Here is a 25805-nt window from a genome sequence, read left to right as displayed (position 1 = left end):
TAGGCACAGAACCAATATTTCAGAATACCAGAAGTATGTAGCCATATAAGAATTATAGTCGTGTACATTAAGAGCTCCCCAATCTGAACAGAGAGTGTCTAAAGTCAATGTCAATATTGAGAAAAGACCAAGGAAATTCAAAATTTTAGGCTCCAAAATTTCCAATTTTCACGAAAGCACTTTACAAAGAAAGAGATAGTCTAGAAAGCTAAAGTGAATGATCAAATAATCTCAAAGATAAGTGGATATCTTCATTCGTAATGTACGACTTGGGACTTGAAAGCAGACAACACGTAGTTTCTAGAAGGTATATAAGTTACTCAGATACTGTAGTATACGGAACATGATGTCTAGTATACATTCTTCATTATTCAGGATAACGGTATTGCTGTTAGGTTTGATTTGATCCACAGCGATGAACATTCTGTGCATTCCATCGAGTTACGCAAGGCCTTAATTTATCATTCCTTTTGTATGTTCTGAGTCTGAGGGGACTGGAAAAGGATTTCAATGAGGCATTTTGTTGACTTCGTCATTTCAGATGACTCAATGGCTTTGTATGTTGGAGTCTTTGAATGTACTCTAATCCATGAAATATTTTCAATATTCGTTGGAGATGGGTGACTTGGACAATACTTTTTAGCAAAATTCTTTATTTTCCAGATTTGTTGGTTTTGAGTGGGACAGACTTATCTTGTCGATCTCTTTCATAGAAATTGTATTATTTTAATTCGGAATCCCTCGATCGTTGTTCTTTTTTGAAGATCTTCATAAGCTAATTAATAAATGTATGTATTTTGTTCTCCATAAATATTCATACTAACAATAACATTCACACAATTATTTGGATCTGTTAACAATAAATAAAATAAATAAATTATTCCCAGATATGTAGGTATCTTGGTACGTAATTCTAAGTGGATAGAAAGAATGTAACGGATTTTGTTAACACGTGAAAGTTCGCAACATGGATTTAGGACACACCTTAAGTCTCTACCACGTAAACCTTTGCTTTGGAAGTATGTGCTAATATTTTAATAATGTACGTACATATGACCAATTGATGAGCGATATAAATTCTAGAATAAAGCAGAAATTTCCACGATTTCCATATATTGCGATGTATCTACAATTAATTGAATAACAATTATACTTACTTTATGTTCAATGTTTTGTTCAAAAAGGTACTTGAAGGAAATCCAACAACTTTGATGCACACGTAAACATGAACAAAACAAATAATGCGCGGACACGGGAAAAATTCAAGAACATTCAAAACAAAACTAGATTTAAAAACAAAAAAAAAAGTATTTTTTATTTAGTTTTTTTTTTTAATAACAAAAATATTTTTTCGAAAAAATTGTTCAACTCTGTACGAAGTGTAAGAAATGAAAGTTAGTAGACGTGTCAGCCAGAAATCTCTCATTACAATTTGTACGAGCATGTAGTATATGGAACATGATGTCTAGTATACATTCTTCATTATTCAGGATAACGGTATTGCTGTTAGGTTTGATTTGATCCACGGCGATGAACATTCTGTGCATTCCATCGAGTTACGCAAGGCCTTAATTTATCATTCCTTTTGTATGTTCTGAGTCTGAGGGGACTGGAAAAGGATTTCAATGAGGCATTTTGTTGACTTCGTCATTTCAGATGACTCAATGGCTTTGTATGTTGGAGTCTTTGAATGTACTCTAATCCATGAAATATTTTCAATATTCGTTGGAGATGGGTGACTTGGACAATACTTTTTAGCAAAATTCTTTATTTTCCAGATTTGTTGGTTTTGAGTGGGACAGACTTATCTTGTCGATCTCTTTCATAGAAATTGTATTATTTTAATTCGGAATCCCTCGATCGTTGTTCTTTTTTGAAGATCTTCATAAGCTAATTAATAAATGTATGTATTTTGTTCTCCATAAATATTCATACTAACAATAACATTCACACAATTATTTGGATCTGTTAACAATAAATAAAATAAATAAATTATTCCCAGATATGTAGGTATCTTGGTACGTAATTCTAAGTGGATAGAAAGAATGTAACGGATTTTGTTAACACGTGAAAGTTCGCAACATGGATTTAGGACACACCTTAAGTCTCTACCACGTAAACCTTTGCTTTGGAAGTATGTGCAAATATTTTAATAATGTACGTACATACATATGACCAATTGATGAGCGATATAAATTCTAGAATAAAGCAGAAATTTCCACGATTTCCATATACTGTACGAGCATGCACGAGCTGAAACGAATAAAAAAATACGAACAGAAGGTCACTTCACCATGAGAGCAACGAACCAATGTTCTCTATTTAGTGTACGAGCATGCACGAGCTGAAACGAATAAAAAAATACGAACAGAAGGTCACTTCACCATGAGAGCAACGAACCAATGTTCTCTATTCTTCATTTAGAGAGTGATTTGCCTTTTGGCGATTTTTTTTCTCCAAAAAAAGTTTAAATTTCAATGAATACCTCAGTTGGACGAATAGTAGGATCTCAATAAAATTGAGATTTACCTGGGATAAAGCTACCAATAGTTGAACCGACCACAAGCAACTCAGAACATAGAGCTCAAGTTAGTAACTACTGAACGCGGAACTGACTTGTTGAAAGTAAATGAAGTATAGAACCCAGCGTTAGAATTATGTACCTACTTGGAATGGAAATTGCAAGGATACTAGTCACAACAGCAGAGACATTAAAGCTGGACATAGAGCTCAAGTTAGTAACTACTGAACGCGGAACTGACTTGTTGAAAGTAAATGAAGTATAGAACCCAGCGTTAGAATTATGTACTTGGAATGGAAATTGCAAGGATACTAGTCACAACAGCAGAGACATTAAAGCTGGAAACAAAATACCAACTGGAATAAATTTCGCTCATGAAATTGTGCAGAAAATGCAGAAAGAAATATCAAATGTACTGAAAGTTGTTTTGTAGATTTTTGTGTTGCTTTGATGCACTTCATCATGGCAGTAATATGTAATTAATTATTTATTTTACTGCTATAATTTTTATTAGGAAATCAGTAGTGGTTCAGTGAACTGTGGAGGTTCACTTCAAATTTTCATTTTTGGGTCTAGAAATAATAATTTTTAATTTCCAAAATAAGTAGTTTTACCTACAATGTTTTTGAGCGAAAACGGACATGTATGAATATGGAAACTGAGCTCAACTAGTTCTACATTGCAACCTGTTCTGCAGAGTAGAAGTATGAATTTAGAAAGTACCAAGCCAAACCAAATGGCAACGAACTTTCTGTCGTACTAGGCGGCTCGCGTAATAACACACCACTCGACACGTAACAGGTTTGATATTATGATTTATTTCGTTGCACAAATCTATGCAAATTCAGGCCAACTTTATGCTAATATCAAAATATGCATCTTGGACTAATATTATGACACAAGCCATTCAAACGATTTGGCCCAGCAGTAAGCTATTTTTACTCTGTACAAATCCTCACACAATGTTAAGGTTAAAATTCCATACCTCGTCTGGGATTGAACTCACGCCCTTCTGATTACCAGGCGAGCGTATTGACTGATTACCTGATTTATTTTGACTATGGGAAGAATCTAAATCTACTGGACATGGAATAAGATTTGTCTCCGATGAACTAACCGCACTGAAAATAGTCCAAGTATCAAATGACATCGGATGAAACGGTATATTGTTGAACAACCTGCCACAAGCCGTCTTGTTTTGAACTATAATTGCAGAACTTATCGTTTGTTCTTATTACTACTTCAATGACCCACTCATAATACAAGTAACAAGCAATAGAGAAAGATAATATAGCAACAAAGAGAATGTACAACAACAGCAGAAGCAATAACAGCAACAGCTTTGAGCTGCGCCATTAAATGTTCGATAGAACTTGGATGATAGAGAGTTCAATCCTACTGAATAATAGGATTTTGGAGCTTCGGTAAATTGAACAGAGAAGGAATTACAGAGATTTCACAAGTTAGTGAGGAGCAGCGTTTACAATGGGAAATGACATTGAAGTAAACGAGTTTGAATTGATGACGCATCGTGTCAAATTGATGGACATCGTTCGAAAATGTCATTTCACGACGGACAATCCTGTGGACAATAAATCACGGTAGTTAGGTCATAATAAATTACGGGAAATAGCACTATCAGAGAATTTAATGTACATTTTGATATTTTGAAGGAAAACTGGGTTTGGGTTCGTAAATCAGCAAAATTATTACATTTTCAAGATTTTCAAGATGTTCATGACATTTGAGATGCAACTAAACGACGCAGTGAAAAATAGTATGAAATGATTGAGACTGACATTTGAAAAACGTACCTGTTCATAGTGCATTTATTTATGTACGTAAAATATTTAGACTTGGGTATCTCAGAGTATTCTTTAATAGAGATTAGAGATGCATTGGAAATTGAAACTAACCAAACACGTCATCCATCCACAAAGCCCGTGGCTGTGGGATGACTATTCTCATGTAAGTAAACTTTGTATGCCAGTAAAATATCCTGTCATGACATGATCTACTTGCCTTAACTCCTCAAATTCTGTATCCTGAGTCCTGAGTTCCTGACCTATGTCTAAGGCCTTACAACTCCTGTTCTGACCTTAGGCCTAACCCTTGTCATTGTCACATTTCAGTTTGTACTTGCAACTTTGTCGACAGCACTGTTTTCAATGTTACATATTTGTTATTGATGGGAAAAGTTCCGGGCCAGAATTTTCATCCCTTATCAACTATAATAGTACGTAGACGTACATGTGTATATGTAGGTACATTGTTTTCCACTAATAATGTCTAGGTAATGATTCTCGGGCGTGTATGACCTAGGTTTTGTTTCCAGCCATTACACATTACACTTTTGTCGCTGTTAAATCGATATTGGAGTCATTAAGCTCGAACTCCAGTTTATACAAAAGATTGATTCTACAACTGTGAAATCTCCAACAATATTTCAGAACCTCTGTCTCGGGGCGTTTTTCCAGAGTGTTCGTTGCTAAAGGTTACTGGGTTGTATGCATAAGCAAAGATTATAACTAAAACCACTCATAGGAAATTAATAGTGAATGTAACTTGATCGATCTAGATAATATTTTGTTACGTTAGTGCTGCTGGTAGTTTGCATCATTCTCTTAATCGAGTTCTCGAATTTCGGGACGTGTGACTGATACACAACGCGAGCACATGATTCCTTACAAATGACAAGCCATTTCCCAATTGCCACCCATTTTATCTTCACGATTACGGGTAAAAAATTAATGAAAATGCACGATGAAATGTTACGGACATAAAATCGACCCGTACTCAATCAATAACATAAACCCTGTTTTCTGTATGGCTTTGGTCAGTGGTAGTGGGAAGTTAAGACCCTTTTTTTAAAAAATAAGGTAAGAATGTAAGATTGAAGGTGCAGGAAAATCGAATTACAGACGTGGGTGTGTCATTTGAGGAACCAGGGAAGACCAAAAGAAAAAAGGTTAAAACACCAAAGCAGAAAAAACCTCTGGTAAAATTGAAACTACTCAATCAAGAAGATAGTTCTTGGAGCTGGACGAGGAATGAAATTCTATGCAAAAAGGATCACCAAGAGAGCCAGAAATCTGCACAAGATAGTGTTGAAGCAAAATGTTGTGTGAATTATTTATCAATGTTGAAAATAACAACAAGTGCCTCTGCATGAAGATTAATTTGTTATCAAAGCCGAAGCAGTACATAGAGCGCCCAGCATGTGGGGTACCGTTATCACTCAATGAATAATATACTGACAGGATGTTTATATGTTCATCACATGTGAGGAATTCTGAAATGGAATTACTGATTACTGATTGAATTCCTCACCAAGGTACAGGTGCTCTACGCAAAATGTCTGTCATTAGGGCCCTAAAGAAAGAATATCAAGTTTGACTTTAATTAAATACCTACATATGTAATTGTAAAAGTTCAAAGTGTTAGCAGAGATTTTCCCAAGACAAGCAGATAAATCAAGGTTCATTGAAAGGATCCAAGCAGATACTCGTACTTACAGGGGATAACTATAAGCTAAACACCCGCCCGCACTTCAACAGCTGTATAAAAGGATTACAGCTTTTTTAAAGTTTCACACAACTCCAAAGCTCTAACAAAGAGCTTTCTATTTTCTAGGTTAAATTGGAATCCTTTCCAGCTGCCCCGTTTGAATTGAAACGAAGTTTTTCCTTCTCTTATAATCAGAGATTATTACGACGTTCAAAAGTTCACTCCAAATTTAGAACTCGTTTTTGCAAAGTACCTAGTAGTTTTTATACCGAAACTGTTGCTTTCTATAAATTTTAAATAATATGTAATTAATTATTTATTTTACTGCTATAATTTTTATTAGGAAATCAGTAGTGGTTCAGTGAACTGTGGAGGTTCACTTCAAAATTTCATTTTTAGTCCGTCCTCCCTTTACTATTACAATAGTAATAAAAAGGTATAAGGGACGGACTATTGTATTCGCCTCGGTGTCTGTCACTCGCTCGCTCGCTCGGTCTGTCTGTCTGTCCCCATAGAAGGACTTATCCAAACCTGGTCGAATAACACTTCAGTCGTTAATTTCAGACCGGTTTTAGCGTCACCTATGTTAAGCTACGCCGAGCAAAGCCAATAAATGGATGGGTGACTTAAAGTTAATTGAGTAATTGTGGGATTTTTTTTTTCACATTTTCTCACACAAATGAGCTCTGATCTCGAACTTTGTCGCGACGACCTATGAACTCAAAGCGAGAAAGTTTTAGATAACATTTCAGTCGATCATTTAAGACCGGTTTTAGCGTCAGATATGTTAAGCTACGCCGAGCAAGGCCGATAAATGGATGGGTGACTTGAACCTTATATTGGGAATAAGGGAGAACGGGCTCTAGTCTTGATTTTAAATCATTACGTGAAAGTAAAATCAAAAAATCAAATCAAGAATGATAATAAACTGAATATTAAACAAATTAGGTAGGTACATAGGTACTGATTTTCTCTAATCACGATCGAATAAACTACGGGCTAAAAAATTCCCGGAGGGACGGACCCAGCTTGTTGGGTCTAGAAATAATCATTTTTAATTTCCCAAATAAGTAGCTTTACCTACAATGTTTTTGAGCAAAAACGATTTGATTTGTGATTTGTAAATTCAATGACTGAGGCCTGATATGTCTGAGTACGTGGACTAGCCTAGAACAGTCAGTGTTATTATATCAGCCTCATAGCTTTCTCTCTGCAGTAAGATCTTTATTGAGGACATTGAGATCATCCGAGTGCCAAACCCTTCCTAACAGACTTTACTGATGCGAAATTAGGAGGGTTATGTACAATTTGTTTTGAAAGTTATGTACGACTAGTTGGAGATTCTCTCGTCTGTATGTATCCTGCATATCATCTGCATATGTAAAGTCAATACTGATAGAATTGTTCGCAAAAAAGATGGTGAAAAATTAACCGACCTGAATTTCTACGAATCCATGGTTGCAGATACTTATTGCCTTCTTTTTGGCTAAATCCCCTCAAAGGATGAGTTATTCATTTCTCGCAAAAGCACAGCTTTGGGTCGGGGTTGTGTGTTTTCAAGATTAGAGAATTTTCAAAAATAAAGCATATGTTCGCAATACCTACGTACATAAATACAATAGACAATCGATTAGAAGATACATAAATAATAAAGAAGGATGAACAACAGCTACTGAAACATTGGTCAAGTATAATTCTCCTGACGGAAGTGAGATCACATAAAACATCATTTAATAACATAGAAATAAAAAGCTTCAATACAAATATTCTAAAGGACTTCAGATAGATGAAGTAATAGAACAATTATATCCAAGATGATCTAAAGATTCTAAAGTACAGGAATCGTGATAAATGTTGGACCTTTTTTGTTCGGTGGATAAGCAAGGTAGGCCTCATATACATCTTTCTACATACTTCTTTAAGAGTGAATTCTATTTTCAAGTGTAACATTAAAGCTCTGTGCCTTGGGTTAAAGAAGGAGATCAGCTCAGAGACTAATAAAACCTATTGAGTACTAAAATTCTTTATTCCAGTACCTTCTCAGTAAGCTCTTTTGTCGAGGAAAGAAGAACGAGAGAGTTTTGGGATTGGTTGGTGAACAAAGACAGATCTGGAAAATGCTACAAGATAGAAGACATAAATGGATAGGCCACCTTTACCGGCACAACGAATACATGGTTTCCATCATAGAAGGGAAGAGAGAAGGAAGACAAGGAAGAGGCAGACCACGACTGAACTACATCGATCAAGTCGTGAAGTACTCCGGGAGCAGCTCTTACACGGAGATGAAGACGAAAACATCAAATAGAGACGAGTGGCGATCTACAAACCAATCCTAGGATTGATAAACATGATGATGACTGTGGATATAGAGTCCCTCTGATTTTAACCATACCTCGGCTGGAATTGAACCCACGCCCTATCGCCTAGTAATAGGGAGAGCGCTGTCTCGCCTAAGGCGAGACATTCATTTTTGAAGAATCTTTCCAACATGAGGTTTTCATATTATATTACTTATCTGTGATTTAAGGGAGACCTTGTAGGTTTATGAATTTTAGGATCACATTTGTTCCAGGATTCAAACTCCCCAAGAGAACTACCAAAATCAAAGTTCTTCTGTTCCTGTCTCAAATAATTATTTGAGTATCATCATCGGCTATGTCATGTCTGTAGGTGCATGGTGAGATTGGTGAGGTCACCTGAATCAATAAAATTATAAAGGTTCGCTAAGGTCAGGACAAGCTACCACGCCATAGGTGAAAACAATTGGTCTGCATTAATAACTTCGTATTTGCATGATAACAAAGGTAGGAGGAATGTTTCAACTGTCGTGGATTGCATGATATCATTAATTGCTTCAGATTTCCCATCGTCATCAAATAACCACTGGACGAAGAAGATTTGAATAATCGGAACTCCGAAAAAGAAGGAAGGGAATAAGGACGAACGCAAGCTGCTACCGATTTTTTTGATGCACACGAAGTATTGAATATGATGCCTGTGTTGTTGTGGTTGTGTCCGTAGACTCGACTATGCCGACCAGTCCAAGCGGACAGTCCAGATGGACTATAGACTACTCGTGTGTGTGATGGTCCCTCCTGCGGAATGTGTCCATGCCGTCTTTTCCAGGGGCACAGTTCCAGATGGACTAACTCGTGTGTGTGATGATAGGCCATCTGGGACTCTCCACCCGGATTAGTCCCACATGGACAGGTTCAGATGGACCATCACTCACCGACCGGAAGTACAAACCCCCTGAGGGAATAATTTTGGTTATTCTACCAATAAAAGCCTGACTACCCTACAGAACAGACTTTTTGAAAATGACTAATGATCTAAAAACCAGATCGCAAAGCACCCTACACAGTGGGCAAAAACTAAATACACAGACTTTCTGTTCCTTTTGGGGTTTTCTGGACACTGGACTGACTTGGACACTAATAACAAACTCTTTTGACTGCGTGACATGACTGACAGTGAGATTGACTGTCAAGAAGTGCTGTTGGTGTGGTTGTTGTGTGCCGTTAGGTACTAAGGTATGAAGCACACCGGTAGGTTTTTTAACCATTTCGTCGAACGCGCAAGGCAGGAAAATTAGGTCTACCTGATAGTGAGTAGCAGGCCTAAAGGAGTCCTGACGCATAGGTAATTCATGTTCCGACATTTCTCGGTTCCTTATAATTTATGAACCTGTTTACAGCTAGAATTTCCTACGTACAGAATGACATCATAATGGTAATCGAGTGTTGTAAGACGTAAACACGGTGTCAGTTATCCACCGACCTCAGGTATTTCCATATCGCGCTATAATGTGATACGCTAATAAGCATACTGGTAAATAATGGTCAACCGTACACAAATCCAAACGTAATTCTATTAGCCATAACGCACGCTTTGCAGAGATAATAGTCTAATTAATCCTAAATGTTGGTAATTAACCATTTTGTAATTACCGTTCCAGGTACCTCTCTCTTATACGGAGAGGTCCTCATGGTACCCAACTAAAAGTATTGTCCATAATAGTCCATATATCTACAGGAACCTTCATAGCACAGTAGCTAATCATTTTACTGGCTTACTTTGCAGATCTGGGTTCGATTCACGATGGACTAGAATTATTCGGTTCTGTACTTGGATTTCAGGGTGCACCTGGCTTCGTGAGAATAACAGAGTAGCTATAAATATGTGCGTGAGACTACGTGAGGATAAGAACCATCAGTCTTTCATTGTCGGTTTAGTAAAAGTATTAAGGATTTATAATATCACAACACCCTAGCGTGATAAGATACCCCAATTATCCAGTCTCCACATTTAATATCTCATTCATAAAAGTAACAACTTTCTTTATGGGGCAATTTATGAATGAATCCCCCTCTCTAGTACCCTGCCCCTCCTCGTCAATACAACTATGCCCTAACACTCAAAAATTGACAAAGATTAAACGGGGACACGACCGGAAGTATGAAACGGAAGTAGAGAGGAAGATAAGCTCTGTACCCTAGCCGGTACCTCTACCATCCAACCTACAACACGACCGGAAGTATGAAACGGAAGTAGAGAGGAAGATAAGCTCTGTACCCTAGCCGGTACCTCTACCATCCAACCTACATGAGTACTGAGTACAGGGGGCGGGGGAGTCAACAAAAACACTACAAATTGGGGAGCAAAAGTCGAGTGCTTTTATCCCCCACACAGGATTCATGGGAAGCCTGGGGGGCTTCATGGTGAAAGAGACAGATTTTCTCCCTCTTATTTTTCCCTCTGCTTTTTTTACCTCATAGAACATACTCAAGGATGAAAACGTTTCAAGTTGAGGCTATTCAACCTCAACGAGAGGGGTTTTAATTAGCTTTTGTGTCTTGGAAAATACGGGAAGCTTGGTGACGCTTTTCATGTTAAAAGGACCGAGGTTAAAAGGCATGTTCCAAACACTTACAACATGAGTTTTTCCTTTCGGGACCGGAACTGATGTCCTGTGCCAGCCTAGGAGCCTGGTCAGCTTGGTTGGTAGAGCGTCTGCCTAGTAAGCGCTAGGCCGTGGGTTTAATTTCCGCCCTGGGCGGATTTTATCCTGAAAGGATAATGTTCGTCCTCGGAACGGTTGGTTTTCTCCTATCCTGTCTTCCTTCTCTCTTCGATTTCGGGACGATAAGCAACTACAGTACCCTCTATCAAACTTATTAAAAATGGATTTCCTATGGTTTAGTACAGGCGCTATCTTAGTTTCCTAAAGAGAACCGGTTCCGTTTCCGAAAGTTTCTGGTAAGGAAAATACAACCATTCTAGGGATATTGTGGGATGTAGCTGCCTTAATGCTTGAATAAAATAACAAAATCTCTTGAAGGCAATGCAGGAAATTAGGTATGAAAACCTGCTGAGAGGTGAGATTTGATGACTTTTTTTTTAATGCGTTTTATGCTTTTTTCACATATTAGCTACCTACCTTACTTATTACTCTTCCTATTACATTATTCACCATGAGTTGCATTGAAGATTAATAATACACGGTCCAGTTACTATGGCAACGCTAAGTTCTTCTGTCTCCTTTTTCTCTTATTCACCTTCTCCTCCTCGTCTTTCTTCACCTGTTCTTCTTTATTTGTCTTCAAGTCTTCATTGAAGATTAATAATACACGGTCCAGTTACTATGGCAACGCTAAGTTCTTCTGTCTCCTTTTTCTCTTATTCACCTTCTCCTCCTCTTCTTTCTTCACCTGTTCTTCTTTATTTTTCTTCAAGTCTTCATCTTTTTCCATCTTTTTCTCCGTTTCTGTTTTCTTTGATTCCTTCATCCTTTACCATATTTTCTTCCATTTCTCTTTAAATTCCCTTCAGCCCATCTTTCTCTACCTTTCTCTTTTTCTTCTGGAGAAAATTGTATGTTTCTTCTCCAAAAGAGAGTACAATATAATCCCTTACTGCGTTTCAAGATGTTGGTATATGTATTTATGACGCATAATATACCCTTGGGCCGATTGCATTCAGCAAATCATTTAGACTGGCACCTGTAGTCCTGTAGGGTAGTATCAAACATTGTGTCTCTTCACTCTCTTCCCGTCCATCTGATGAGGGACTGCGGGATGGACATGTTATGACACAGACCAAAAGAGTCTAATAATGACTCTAATATAGCAGCTGTTTCATTGCTATTCTCCTACGCACTCAGGTAACAAGAAGCAAGTGTACCTTCTAACATCACACTGAGATGCAAGATATTATGTATTTGCAACTGCTATGAAGAATATAAAGCTTCTTTACAACTGCTTCTGAAGCTATGTACTTTTCAACTGCTATCGAAGCTACTTTGCAAACTGCTACTAAAACTCAGTGCAAATGAAACCTTAAGGGAGGGAAGGGAGGGGAGGTTCAACCAATTGGTTGGCAAAGAAAGTAGATCACCGTGTGTTGGAATGTGGCATAGTGGAAGAGAGGCTACCTTGTCGTCTGATAGATTCTATTGTCCTCACAGTCAGTATGTTGCTATCTTCTGTGTCGATCAGTTCCGGTGATGATCGACACAGTTCTCTTTGGAGAAAATTGATACAACAACAAGAATCTATCAACAACATTCATCAGAGATCAATAACCTTGAGATCTTGCAATGAAGGACGCGATAGAAGCGTTTAGAATTTGTAAGCGTTTCAAGAGGCGAATTTTGTGAAATTCTTTTTCCGGCTTTTGAAAAATCAATATAGGAAATGAGAACTGACCTTCATTTCAAGGATTTGTTCAAAAGTCACCTGTTGCAAGTTACAATGATCCAAATGATTAGGTAAAACAATAAGGCTATGAAAATTTGTAACCAGAAAGTACCACCGCACCGTACGAGCATAATAAGTAGTAAAAGTTATACTGACATAGTTAAAGGTTAAACCGAGATCTTTTTGAAATTCGGAACAGATTAAAACCATTCTCTTCGAGATAGTAACATTTTGGATTCCAGACTTTAGGGTCAGATAAAGCGGTGTAAAGTTCTCTTCCGTGAAACTTCACTACCGGGTGGTCCTCATAGTATTTCTACCAGAATACCACTGGTATACCAGTTGGGTCAGTAGACACCGGTCACTCAGGTCACTGTAGAAATTACCTATAGGTCCAATAGGGTGTCCTTAATATGATTGTTTAAAGTGAAAGTCCGATCGGGGATCTTTTTCTGGTGAATTTAAGCTCCACACTGTGGATACAATAGGGTGTCCTTAATATGATTGTTTAAAGTGAAAGTCCGATCGGGGATCTTTTTCTGGTGAATTTAAGCTCCACACTGTGGATATAGAGTCCCTCTGATTTTAACCATACCTCGGCTGGAATTGAACCCACGCCCTATCGCCTAGTAATAGGGAGGGCGCTGTCTCGCCTAAGGCGGGACATTCATTTTTGAAGAATCTTTCCAACTTGAGGTTTTCATATTATAATACTTATCTATGATTTAAGGGAGACCTTGTAGGTTTATGAATTTTAGGATCACATTTGTTCCAGGATTCAAACTCCCCAAAAGAACTAACTACCCAAATGGAAGTTCTTCTTCTGCTTCTGCCTCAAGGAATTAAGTATCGTCATCGGCTATAATGTCATGTCTGTGGGTGCATGGTGAGGTCACCTGAATCAATAAAATTATAAAGGTTCGCTAAGGTCAGAACAAGCTACCACGCGATAGGTGAAAACAATTGGTCTGCATTAATAAATTTGTATTTACAAAGGTAGGAGGAATCTTTCAACTGTCATGGATTGCATGATATCATTAATTGCTTCAGATTTCCCATCGTCAATAACATGACGAAGAAGATTTGAATAATCGAACTCCGAAAAGAAGGAAGGAAAAAGGACGAACGCAAGCTGCTACCAATTTTTTTGATGCACATGGAGTATGAATATGAAGCCTGTGTTGTTGTGGTTGTCGTGAAGAATTGTCAGTTAGTGACAGTCAGTAGTGTCAGTTTTCTCAAACAATAATCACAGGTCAGTCAGGTCATAGGTCTTTGGGGTTTTCCTTGTCTTTCAGACATAAATCAAAAACAGGTGACACATCCCACGAAACGCTGGACCAAAAATCTAGTAACAGTAAAAGTTTTTCAGACAAGACATCCCATCAGTCCGAAATAACCATCTTATTGGTTTTAATGAGGGAGTCCCCAAACACAAGGCCAACTACTCACTATCAGGTAGACCTGACAGGTACACCTGATTAGGCCCACCTCTCAGATAGTGTGTGTGCTCATCAGGTAGACCTGACACGGGGACCTTTTCTGCTGTACCTGTAAGGTCTCCCTGGTAGTGTGTGTGCTCATCAGATATCAGGTAGACCTGACAAGCGAACCTGATTAGCCGTACCAGTCAGGTGGGACTGAAAATCCACTTCGTCCGGTAGTCTCGGCACAAAGAACAATAACCTTAGCACCCTGGCATCCACACAGACAATTGATGGTAGTCCGTTTTCTCTAGCATCTCGAGTGAACAATATTTAGCAGTTTTAGCACCCATATGTTCATAGCTCATCCGTGTGAGTAAGGACATGCGAATTTCCGCGGGATGGACATGTTACGACACAGACCAAAAGAGTCTAATAATGACTCTAATATAGCAGCTGTTTCATTGCTATTCTCCTACGCACCCAGGTAACAAGAAGCAAGTGTACCTTCAAACATCACACTGAGATGCAAGATATGATGTATTTGCAACTGCTGTGAAGAATATAAAGCTTCTTTACAACTGCTTCTGAAGCTATGTACTTTTCAACTGCTATTGAAGCTACTTTGCAAACTGCTACTAAAACTCAGTGCAAATGAAACCTTAAGGGAGGGGGGGGGTTAAGGACTTTCACCGGTATGCCATCATTTCCAAAGTAGAATAATATTTTGCCTGCATTTTCTTCAACTGTCCCAATATTGAGTAGTTTGTCTTGTCTCGTTAGGTTTGAGAAATAATCCGGGAGTTTAGAGTTTGTTCTTCTATTATTATTTCGAGGCAAGAAACATTTCCAATTCAGAGCGTAATAAATTATTCAACATTTGTAAAATATGACTGGGAAATATCCGGGCTTGCTTTTGTATTGAACACGACTCTCAACAAAATGGTACTCGTAGGTACAGCGCCTTTGTTAGAGTATTGCAGGAAGGTAAAGCTATTTGTCCCGAAATGGTGTGTAGCTGAGACAGACCTCTTCCTAACACGATCTACGATCTCTACGCCTCTGACAGTCTGTGATTCCGCTTGAATTTGGAGGAAGATTTCTACCATGATTTATCATCTTATAGCTCGAATAGCTTCACCTGACTTCTTTGACCTACCCAGAGGTCCCAAAACTGTTGATTCTGTGGTCTTGAAATACCAGAGACGATAATGATGAGCTTTGGAAGAAGAAAAGATGATGAATTGAAATTGAATTGGCAAAATTTCGTTTTCCTTGCGTGTGGCCCCCCGGAGAGCATATCGGTACTTCACCATGTCCTTGAATACTAAGATGGTGAAACATGTTTCAAAATGGACTTACTAAGTACTACTAATGTACTAACTACTAGTTTGGAGATTTTCTCCCTGTGATATACCGGCTAAGAGATGATAATGAGTTGAACCTTAAAACACAAAAAATCAGCTTTTCAGATTTTTTTTTTTTTTTTTTTTTTTTTTTTGGTGGGGCGGTGGGGAAAATCCACAAAACATTTAATTTTTTTTTTTTTTTTTTTTTTTTTTTTTTTTTTGGTGACTGTGGAAATATCACCAAAACAAACAATGTTATAGGCGCGAAAGACCTACAAGCCCTAGTGTTAAAGCACCTTAAGGGGAGTAGATGCAAGGCCGGTTTTTGCATACGGAATGAGCAAATCTCGAAGTACAGCAACTCCGAGTGTCATGTCATCGTCCTAAACAAACCCTGAACTCTCCTCTCAAGGTGAAACCCATTAGCGAATCCTGTATTCTTGACGTATCCTGTGCAATTCACCAATCCCAAGAGCTCTACAGGCTGGTGACAGGAGATTTGCAATTCATAAAAACACAGTCCCATGTCGTGATAATCCATGTCCCGAATACCGGAAGGAAATTGTTTGTGCCAAAACCGAAAATTATGATTCTTGAAAAATAAATAAGTAATAATCGACAGAACAAATTAAATAAATAATCGACATTAAACGCGGTAGCAAGGAGTATTTTTCACGTTAGTCGCATATCCCGTGATCAAGTCAAGCAGTAAACAAATACCGTTTCCAGTGGAAAAGTTATCAATAACATGACGAAGAAGATTTGAATAATCGAACTCCGAAAAGAAGGAAGGAAAAAGGACGAACGCAAGCTGCTACCAATTTTTTGATGCACACGAAGTATGAATATGATGCCTGTGTTGTTGTGGTTGTCGTGAAGAACTGTCAGTTAGTGACAGTCAGTAGTGTCAGTTAAGTTCCAGATTAAGGAGCGCGGTAGCGCTCCGCCCCGCCAAGTCAAGAAAGTTTGACCGCGCTACTAGAGATATTATACGCGATTTAAGTATTGTGATTGAATCATACTTGTACTTCATAAGTATTAAAGGTACCAAGCTCTAATGGTAGGTACTCAGCTACTGAGTTATGCGTAAAACCTGTAGAACACAGTATGTACCTATGTAAAGTGTCAGTTTTCTCAAACAATAATCACAGGTCAGTCAGGTCACAGGTCTTTGGGGTTTTCCTTGTCTTTCAGACATAAATCAAAAACGGGTGACACATCCCACGAAACGCTACACACAGACAATTGATGGTAGTCCGTTTTCTCTAGCATCTCGAGTGAACAATATTTAGCAGTTTTAGCACCCATATGTATGTCCATAGCTCATCCGTGTGAGTAAGGACATGCGAATTTCCATTTGCATTTGTATCAATGAGCCAGACTGTCACTCAAGCGACCACTCAGCGCTCAGATGGAGACAACTATAATGGACTACTCCTCGTGCAACACAAGGAAGATGTGACGACCTTGGAGGAGCAAGCCATACAGGGTGTTTCATTATTGTGGAAGGAGCCTAGATATTGTTTCTGGGCGTCCAAAGGGTTTAAACTCCAATCCTTCCAACACCGTAAGATAGGTGCCTTTCCTATCTCACGGACACGGAAGTAAGTAACTAAATCATTGTGGAACCATTCGGTAAATGACGTGGACTAACGGAAATGTCATTGAAACTTCGGAATGTCTTACAGTTTACAGTAGATGGAAACGTGGAATAGTAATAATCTAATAATAATCATTAGAGAAACCACTGGCTCATTGAATTCATGTGTGAAATGTGCTCCTTTATACATATGAAAACAAATCAGCGATTTTGTTGAATTTGGGAATGAAATTAACATCTTCGGGACAAGCTCAATAATATTCAATGAGAACTTTGATAATATTGGATAAATGGATATTTCTCCAGGAGGAAAAACTCTTGCCGTTTAAGGACCTGACAGTGTTGGGATGAGAGGTTGAAATGTCATCAGGACAATCCATTTATTGGGGCGATAGTCACGATAGACCTAACCTAAGAATATGAGTTTTATGTAACTGACCACCCTGTATACAGGATGTCTCATATTATGCTGGGCCAGGCAGGGTCTTGTCATTTCTTACACACTCACTCAAATTTGTCATTTCCACTTGATGAGACCAATGAAGAAGGACAGCGTAGAGCTCTCAAATCGCAGGTATGCTCAAACCTAACTCGACTGAAAAACGCCGACTATGTGGCTAAATTTGTTACATTTTAGGTTCTATTGTAATTTTGTAAATTGTAATCAAGTAATTTCAGTATCAAATTTTTTTCCCAGAAAGAAAAGAAATCGAATCATTACTTACTTGTTTCATTTGCACAAATATTTTCAATCCGGGATACTAACTGCCTAGTAGCATTAGCAACAGAGTAGAGACCGATTTTTTAAGATGTTTGATAGTTAGAGGGAACTGTAACTGCTAAGGTCTTACCTATCGTCTATCGTTCCGAAAGGGAAGAGAGAAGGAAAGGCTTGTCTGGTTAATTAATTTATTTTATTGACAATGGCTGTAGGGGCTGGAAAGTGCTTCTTCACTGACATAGATCGATTGCGGACAAGCTTTACCTATTTTCCCCCTACAAATATACTCATACTTTATCCATGGTTTCATTCTAAGGCCTTAGGTCAGACAGAAGGCGGTCCACGCTTGACCGATGGGAATGGAATTCTGGCCAAGTTGAGAATGAATGAGACAGATTGCACCGCGCACAAACGTCCACGCTTGACCGATGGGAATGGAATTCTGGCCAAGTTGAGAATGAATGAGACAGATTGCACCGCGCACAAACATATTAGCGACCTTCAACATTCTGTGCATTATAGTCGACAAGTCACGTCTGTGTGACACACCACATTCTTGCGCACAAACATATTAGCGACCTCCAACATTCTGTGCATTATAGTCGACAAGTCACGTCTGTGTGACACACCACATTCTCCCTATGTTACATAGATGCATAGAAGAATGTATAAATAAGATGCACACCCTTGACCCTCCCTTTGCGTTGTTTCACAAAAACTTGAGCGCTCGGAACCGGAAGGCAATTTGACTCCAGACACACAGTATAGCACTAACTTTGTCAAAAGTAGGTTTCCATTTTTCCGAAGTTTTAATTGCGATCAAAATCTTCTCCAGAATTTGTTCTAAAAGATTACGAAAAAGGTTCCGACTCAAACTCAATTTGAAAATTTAGGTGGGTATGTGGCGTATCTATAAATAGAACAATGACCACGTTATTTTTGCTAAACTTTGCTATTCGATAAAACCAGTACAGTCTGGTTCCAGCTAAAGTTGGCGTATCTATAAATAGAACAATGACCACGTTATTTTTGCTAAACTTTGCTATTCGATAAAACCAGTACAGTCTGGTTCCAGCTAAACTATGACCAACCAAAAGTACAATGATATAAAAAAGAGAGAAGGCATAAATTGACTTACCAAAAAATCTAATCATGGTTTTAGAAGAAGTAATAAAACGAAATTATACATCACGTCTCAGTGACTTTACTGTTAGCAATTTAGGAAGACGAAGAATAAAATTCAAAGTTATCAAAATGAATGAAAGACAGAGAGATGATCAAACTCATTTCACCTAAACTAGTGATGACCATTGTCTCAGAGAATGACTTTGAACAGGGTAATACGGTTTCCTCAACCAACCTCATTACCACACGTGTGTCCATCTGTCCAAGAGTCAAAGTTCAAATATCAGAAGTTGAAGGATAACAAGGACCGACACACAATGCAGATTTCTTCAAAAGCGCGTGTAAGCTGAAATGTTGAGGGTCAAGTTTGTTTTTCCATTTAAATAATAGGTTTACAAGTGGGTGCGGTATTGAAAGTCGAAATTTACGAGAAGAGAAAAAATGGAGAAAACACGTGCGATGAAAATATGAAATACTTAAGTAATGTGGGCAAAGTAATTTAGGTAATTGAAAACAAGACTGTGAACAAGCGGGGCCCGTCCCTCCGGGAATTTTTATTTTTCCATTTAAATAATAGGTTTACAAGTGGGTGCGGTATTGAAAGTCGAAATTTACGAGAAGAGAAAAAATGGAGAAAACACGTGCAATGAAAATATGAAATACTTAAGTAATGTGGGCAAAGTAATTTAGGTAATTGAAAACAAGACTGTGAAAAACGGTAGCCGAATAAAAGGAAGAATAATCATGGTCCATGGATTCTATGGGCCCAAAATGAAAGGATTCATTATATCAAAATGCAGTAGGTAACCCAAGAGTTCATAATGGACTGTAGCGCTAGGTGGTCAAATACACAACATAAAACTGTGTCATTTTTACAATTCAAATTGGCACACAGTGGGCAAAGACCCGTGATTTATTGGCATACATAAATTTCCAGCTCAAATTAGCACACATCAAGCAAGGCGCCATATTTCTCAACAATCAGACACTGTATGAGGCAGAGCGTAATCAGTTTTTAATTAAAATAATAATAACTTAATTGATAACAGAGATTCGTGCCGACTATGTGGCTAAATTTGTTACATTTTAGGTTCTATTGTAATTTTGTAAATTGTAATCAAGTAATTTCAGTATCAAATTTTTTTTCCAGAAAGAAAAGAAATCGAATCATTACTTATTTGTTTCATTTGCACAAATATTTTCAATCCGGGATACTAACTGCCTAGTAGTAATATAATATGAGCAATATATGTACGTAGTATATACCTATACGTTCCATACTTAGTAAGAAGAAAAGGCAAAATTATTCCCTAGGCCGCCCTAGGGCAATCTCTATCATTCAACCATACAACAAAAGAAGAGGAAATACATACAAGTATTTGTCTTTACTTGACTAGAGTAAAAATAAATAAATAACTAAATATTTAGTTATTTAGTAATATAATGAGCCCTAATTATACGAAGCCTGAAAGTTCCCATGATGCAGTTTCAGAAGGCCTCATTTATCAAGAACAATAAACATCATCAGGACTCTCTCTCTCTCTCTCTTTTTTTTGTCCTTGCTGTACCTACTCACAATGCAATAAACATTAGGCAGCGATTTCCAACTAGCGGCCCGCCAGACCATTTTTGTGGCCCGCGAAGCTTTTAGGGTGGGCCCTCTCGGGCTTGATTTTTGCTCCTTAACTATGAAGTGGACTCCTAAAATGGAGCATCCACCCAGCATCCCCTCAAGAAAATCCTGGATATCGCGAAGTACCTGCCAATGTAGCATGTGGCCCACATACACATGGAAGTTGGAAATCCCTGTTACAAGTAGTATGTATTTCCTCCTACCTTCACATAACAAAGCTCGTCTCTTACCTTTAATCACTTGCACGTTGTCCCCCATCTGGAAACTGACGGTGACTCCCGGATTGACATGAAAGTGGACCACATGCTGCTGTGGCGAGGTCTGGGGTTCGAATCCCTGGCCGAAGTGGAAGGTGGCGGGCGAGGAGTTGGGCGGGAGGGGGGCACCCTGGCTCGGATAGCTCCAGTGATAGTGGAAGTGCTGCGTTGCCACGTTGTTCGTCACCTGAAACACGGAAGAGAAAATTCATCTCGATAATACCACTATATGTGTGTCTCTCTGGGGGACGTTAAACAGAGAGTAGACCAGCTTAGTCTGGCTGGGGGACTTTAAACAGGGAGAATTTCCCTTGCTAAAGAAATAGCTAAGGTTGAGTGAGAAGGGCATTCACTATCTCCCCGAAATCGAAGAGAGAAGAAAGACAGGATAGAAGAAAGCCAGCCGTTCCGAGAACGAACATTATTCGTTCAGGATAAAATTCGCCTCAGCCAGGAATCTAACCCGCGACCTAGCGCTTACATCTTACAAGGCAGATCAAGGTAAAGAAGGCACTTGGTAATGGTGATCCTCACAAAATTTAACCACAAATAATTCATGATTTGATTTGGTATGGTAAATTTAACTATTCAAATTCCACCCGTTTTTACTTTTTTTCAGCTTAAAAACAAAGAACAAACGATCACATTGAGCAGTGGGGGAACTTGGCAACAGCGTAAAGTTTTGTGGTGGGGGTGGTTTGCTGACGTCATACTGCCGGCAATGCGTGGGGAACCTTATAACGCCTTCCTGCCCACGTGCTTTCTCCCCTTTCCCTCTCTTTCTCTGTCTACCCATAGCTCCTTTATCTTTTCTGTCTCTCCCAATCCCGATATTCTTCTGTTTACTCATCTCTTTATCTTCTTTCCCTCCTTCTTCGTCGTTTCTCTTTCCTCTACCCATCGTCTCTTCCTCTCCTTTTCCTTCCGTCTCTTTTCCACTTTCTTCGTCCCAACTTCTCTTTAGCTCTCTCCTCCGTTACTCTCTCTATCTCTCTTTTCCCTCCCTCTCTTTCCCCTCCCTCTCTTTCTCCTCCCTCTCTCTTCCTTACCCCATTCATCTTCATCTACTCATCTATCTCTCTTCTTTCCTCCCGTTTTCCATTTTTTTCGAGAATGCATCTCTGGACTCTTTTTTCGTGTTTGTTTAAGTAAATCTAGCGTTGGACTTTTTCTATTTATTTTCCTCCCAATACTGATGTGGTTTAGTATTGGAGAGTCCCAGTGATGTTATAGTCGAGTGGGGGTTGATATTCTGACTATTTCTGAGAATTCGGAGTTGGATTAAAATTTGAGTTTTGTCTTTGGGGCTAAATGCTATTTTGGTTTCGTTTGATCTTTTGGGAAATAAAGGACGACTGAGTTTTGAGGTTTGGAAATAGAAATATAAATTAACAACAGAGTAGAGACCGATTTTTTAAGATGAGGGCATTCACGCGTAAAATTTGTAGCCAAAACCAAATGTCAGCCCAAAGCAATCACCCTAGTTAGGGCTGATTGAGAGGCTGACAAAACGCCGACCTCCTCTGTACTCGGGAAAAGGCGAAGAAAAAGAAGAAGAAAACCCCTATATGTGTGACTAATGAGAAATATGCCAGTCTAGTTAGCTTGGAGGGTAGCGCGCCTGCCTTAAAAGCGCTAGGCCGCAGGTTCGATTTCCGCCTCAGACAAACTTTATCCTAAAAACCAGGTATCGACGGCCGGTCGACTGTGCTTGGACACACTTTTAGAGTTCCCTCTATCAAATCTTTTCGGGGAGAAAAAAACTCTTTACAAATCTCTAGAGGAGACGAATATTTTTACAAACACCGTGTTAAGTACCTTGGTATTGTGCACAACCTGATGGTTATGGTTGTTGTTGTTATGGACGTGACAACTGTTGTTATTGTTGTTGGTGGTGGCGTTGAATCTGTGTCTGGCAGGTGCAGGGGCAGGTGCAGGCATGGTCACCGGTGCACCACCGGGGGGCGAGGGGCCACTCTCGGCACCTTGGTCAGCAAGTGTGTCTTCCTCATGAACTTTCACCATTTCCTAACAATAACAGAACAAAACAAACATGAAAATTCAATACAATAATATACGTAGGATTAGGACTGAAAATCCACTTCGTCCGGTAGTCTCGGCACAAAGAACAATAACCTTAGCACCCTGGCATCCACACAGACAATTGATGGTACTCCGTTTTCTCTAGCATCTCGAGTGAACAATATTTAGCAGTTTTAGCACCCATATGTCCATAGCTCATCCGTGTGAGTAAGGACATGCGAATTTCTCCCTGGCATCCACACAGACAATTGATGGTAGTCCGTTTTCTCTAGCATCTCGAGTGAACAATATTTAGCAGTTTTAGCACCCATATGTATGTCCATAGCTCATCCGTGTGAGTAAGGACATGCGAATTTCCATTTGCATTTGTATCAATGAGCCAGACTGTCACTCAAGCGACCACTCAGCGCTCAGATGGAGACAACTATAATGGACTACTCCTCGTGCAACACAAGGAAGATGTGACGACCTTGGAGGAGCAAGCCATACAGGGTGTTTCATTATTGTGGAAGGAGCCTAGATATTGTTTCTGGGCGTCCAAAGGGTTTAAACTCCAATCCTTCCAACACCGTAAGATAGGTGCATTTCCTATCTCACGGACACGGAAGTAAGTAACTAAATCATTGTGGAACCATTCGGTAAATGACGTGGACCAACGGAAATGTCATTGAAACTTCGGAATGTCTTACAGTTTACAGTAGATGGAAACGTGGAATAGTAATAATCTCATAATAATCATTAGAGAAACCACTGGCTCATTGAATTCATGTGTAAAATGTGCTCCTTTATACATATGAAAACAAAATCAGCGATTCTGTTGAATTTGGGAATGAAATTAACATCTTCGGGACAAGCTCAATAATATTCAATGAGAACTTTGATAATATTGGATAAATGGATATTTCTCCAGGAGGAAAAACTCTTGCCGTTTAAGGACCTGACAGTGTTGGGATGAGAGGTTGAAATGTCATCAGGACAATCCATTTATTGGGGCGATAGTCACGATAGACCTAAGAATATGAGTTTTATGTAACTGACCACCCTGTATACAGGATGTCTCATATTATGCTGGGCCAGGCAGGGTCTTGTCATTTCTTACACACTCACTCAAATTTGTCATTTCCACTTGATGAGATCAATGAAGAAGGACAGCGTAGAGCTCTCAAATCGCAGGTATGCTCAAACCTAACTCGACTGAAAAACACAACTCTGTTTTTCCTATCGGTCCATTACAAAATCAAGAAGCAGGATCTTCTGATTACAAATTTAATAAGGGACACCCTGAAAATGGAGACTAAACATACATACATAAGTCTTTCTTTTCATAAATGCCTGGTACAAGTGGTACATAGCTCCGCCTCTTAATCTCTTCTTGTGAAAAGTTATTTTGTTATTGCTTTTAAAGCAATTCACGTGGTAAATAACTGGAGATTCCAAATCTAAAGTTGGAGACATTTGCGGACACGGAATGTAAGTAAGCATTGCTTGTCTGGTTAATTAATTTATTTTATTGACAATGGCTGTAGGGGCTGGAAAGTGCTTCTTCACTGACATAGATCGATTGCGGACAACCTTTACCTATTTTCCCCCTACAAATATACTCATAGGACACCCTTAAAATGGAGACTAAACATACATACATAAGTCTTTCTTTTCATAAATGCCTGGTACAAGTGGTACATAGCTCCGCCTCTAGGGGCAAGAGATGGAGAGAGTCAGGGAAGAGACGAGAAACTAATCCTCAACCCTCCAGGAATTCTGGTTACCTGTAACTGTAAGCGTATGCAACGGGGATATGTAAAATGTAAATACATGGCTTAACCAACATGACCATAACCAAATCAATCTTCGCGCACAAACATATTAGCGACCTCCAACATTCTGTGCATTATAGTCGACAAGTCACGTCTGTGTGACACACCACATTCTCGGTCCATTACAAAATCAAGAAGCAGGATCTTCTGATTACAAATTTAATAAGGGACACCCTTAAAATGGAGACTAAACATACATACATAAGTCTTTCTTTTCATAAATGCCTGGTACAAGTGGTACATAGCTCCGCCTCTTAGGTCCATTACAAAATCAAGAAGCAGGATCTTCTGATTACAAATTTAATAAGGGACACCCTGAAAATGGAGACTAAACATACATACATACATACATACATAAGTCTTTCTTTTCATAAATGCCTGGTACAAGTGGTACATAGCTCCGCCTCTTGCTCAAAAAAAAGATTCCCGAAGGTCAAAATTAGACGCATATCAAACTGCCTTAGCAGCTAGGTAATAGCATATGGTAGGTGCAATACAAGTTGACAAAATTGACAAGGAATAGCATATTGAGACCCAGTGCTATTGGTAGCCAATGCATGGTTTCTAAAGCCAATTAGTTATTCAAGCCAGTTAGCACAGCTCATTTGAATATTGAGTAATTCCTATGTTAGCTGCAACAGAGCTGAGACACAAGTACCTACCTGATGTGCAACGTAAAAAGTCAAAGGTCGGGGAGGTATTGATTTTAACTAGCGGTAAGCAAGAGGCTGAGACACAAGTACCTACCTGATGTGCAACGTAAAAAGTCAAAGGTCGGGGAGGTATTGATTTTAACTAGCGGTAAGCAAGAGCCCCAGGGAAGGAGAGGGAGAGAGAGCGCATTAAATAATGTTTTTCCCTCCTTCTTCTCTTTTTTTCTGGGCTACCTACCTGTCCATCAAAATGAACAAATATTAATTTATTTTCATCAACGCAACAAAAGGAGAGGGGCAAGAGATGGAGAGAGTCAGGGAAGAGACGAGAAACTAATCCTCAACCCTCCAGGAATTCTGGTTACCTGTAACTGTAAGCGTATGCAACGGGGATATGTAAAATGTAAATACATGGCTTAACCAACATGACCATAACCAAATCAATCTTCATAGATAT

The 25805-nt window shown here is 38.9% G+C and overlaps 1 protein-coding gene across 5 annotated transcripts in view; it reads right to left on the bottom strand.

Moving 5' to 3' along the window:
* The window catches only part of LOC103504830, a 110387-nt gene that overhangs the window by 75949 nt on the left and 8633 nt on the right, over positions 1 to 25805 (bottom strand). For all 5 annotated transcript variants that reach the window (XM_026820296.1, XM_026820299.1, XM_026820297.1 and 2 more), the window contains exons 3-4: positions 22657 to 22866; positions 20812 to 21025 (exon numbers count right to left, since the gene is read on the bottom strand). In XM_026820296.1, coding sequence (XP_026676097.1) covers positions 20812 to 21025; positions 22657 to 22863 — 421 coding nt within the window. In that variant the 5' untranslated portion in view covers positions 22864 to 22866. The remainder of the gene's footprint in view (positions 1 to 20811; positions 21026 to 22656; positions 22867 to 25805) is intronic.

The sequence above is a fragment of the Diaphorina citri genome, unplaced genomic scaffold, assembly GCF_000475195.1.
Source record: "Diaphorina citri unplaced genomic scaffold, Diaci psyllid genome assembly version 1.1 scaffold135, whole genome shotgun sequence".
Lineage (NCBI taxonomy): Eukaryota > Metazoa > Arthropoda > Insecta > Hemiptera > Psyllidae > Diaphorina > Diaphorina citri.
The sequence above is the reverse complement of the archived record's forward strand: the minus strand, read 5'-3'. Positions and strand labels throughout refer to the sequence as shown.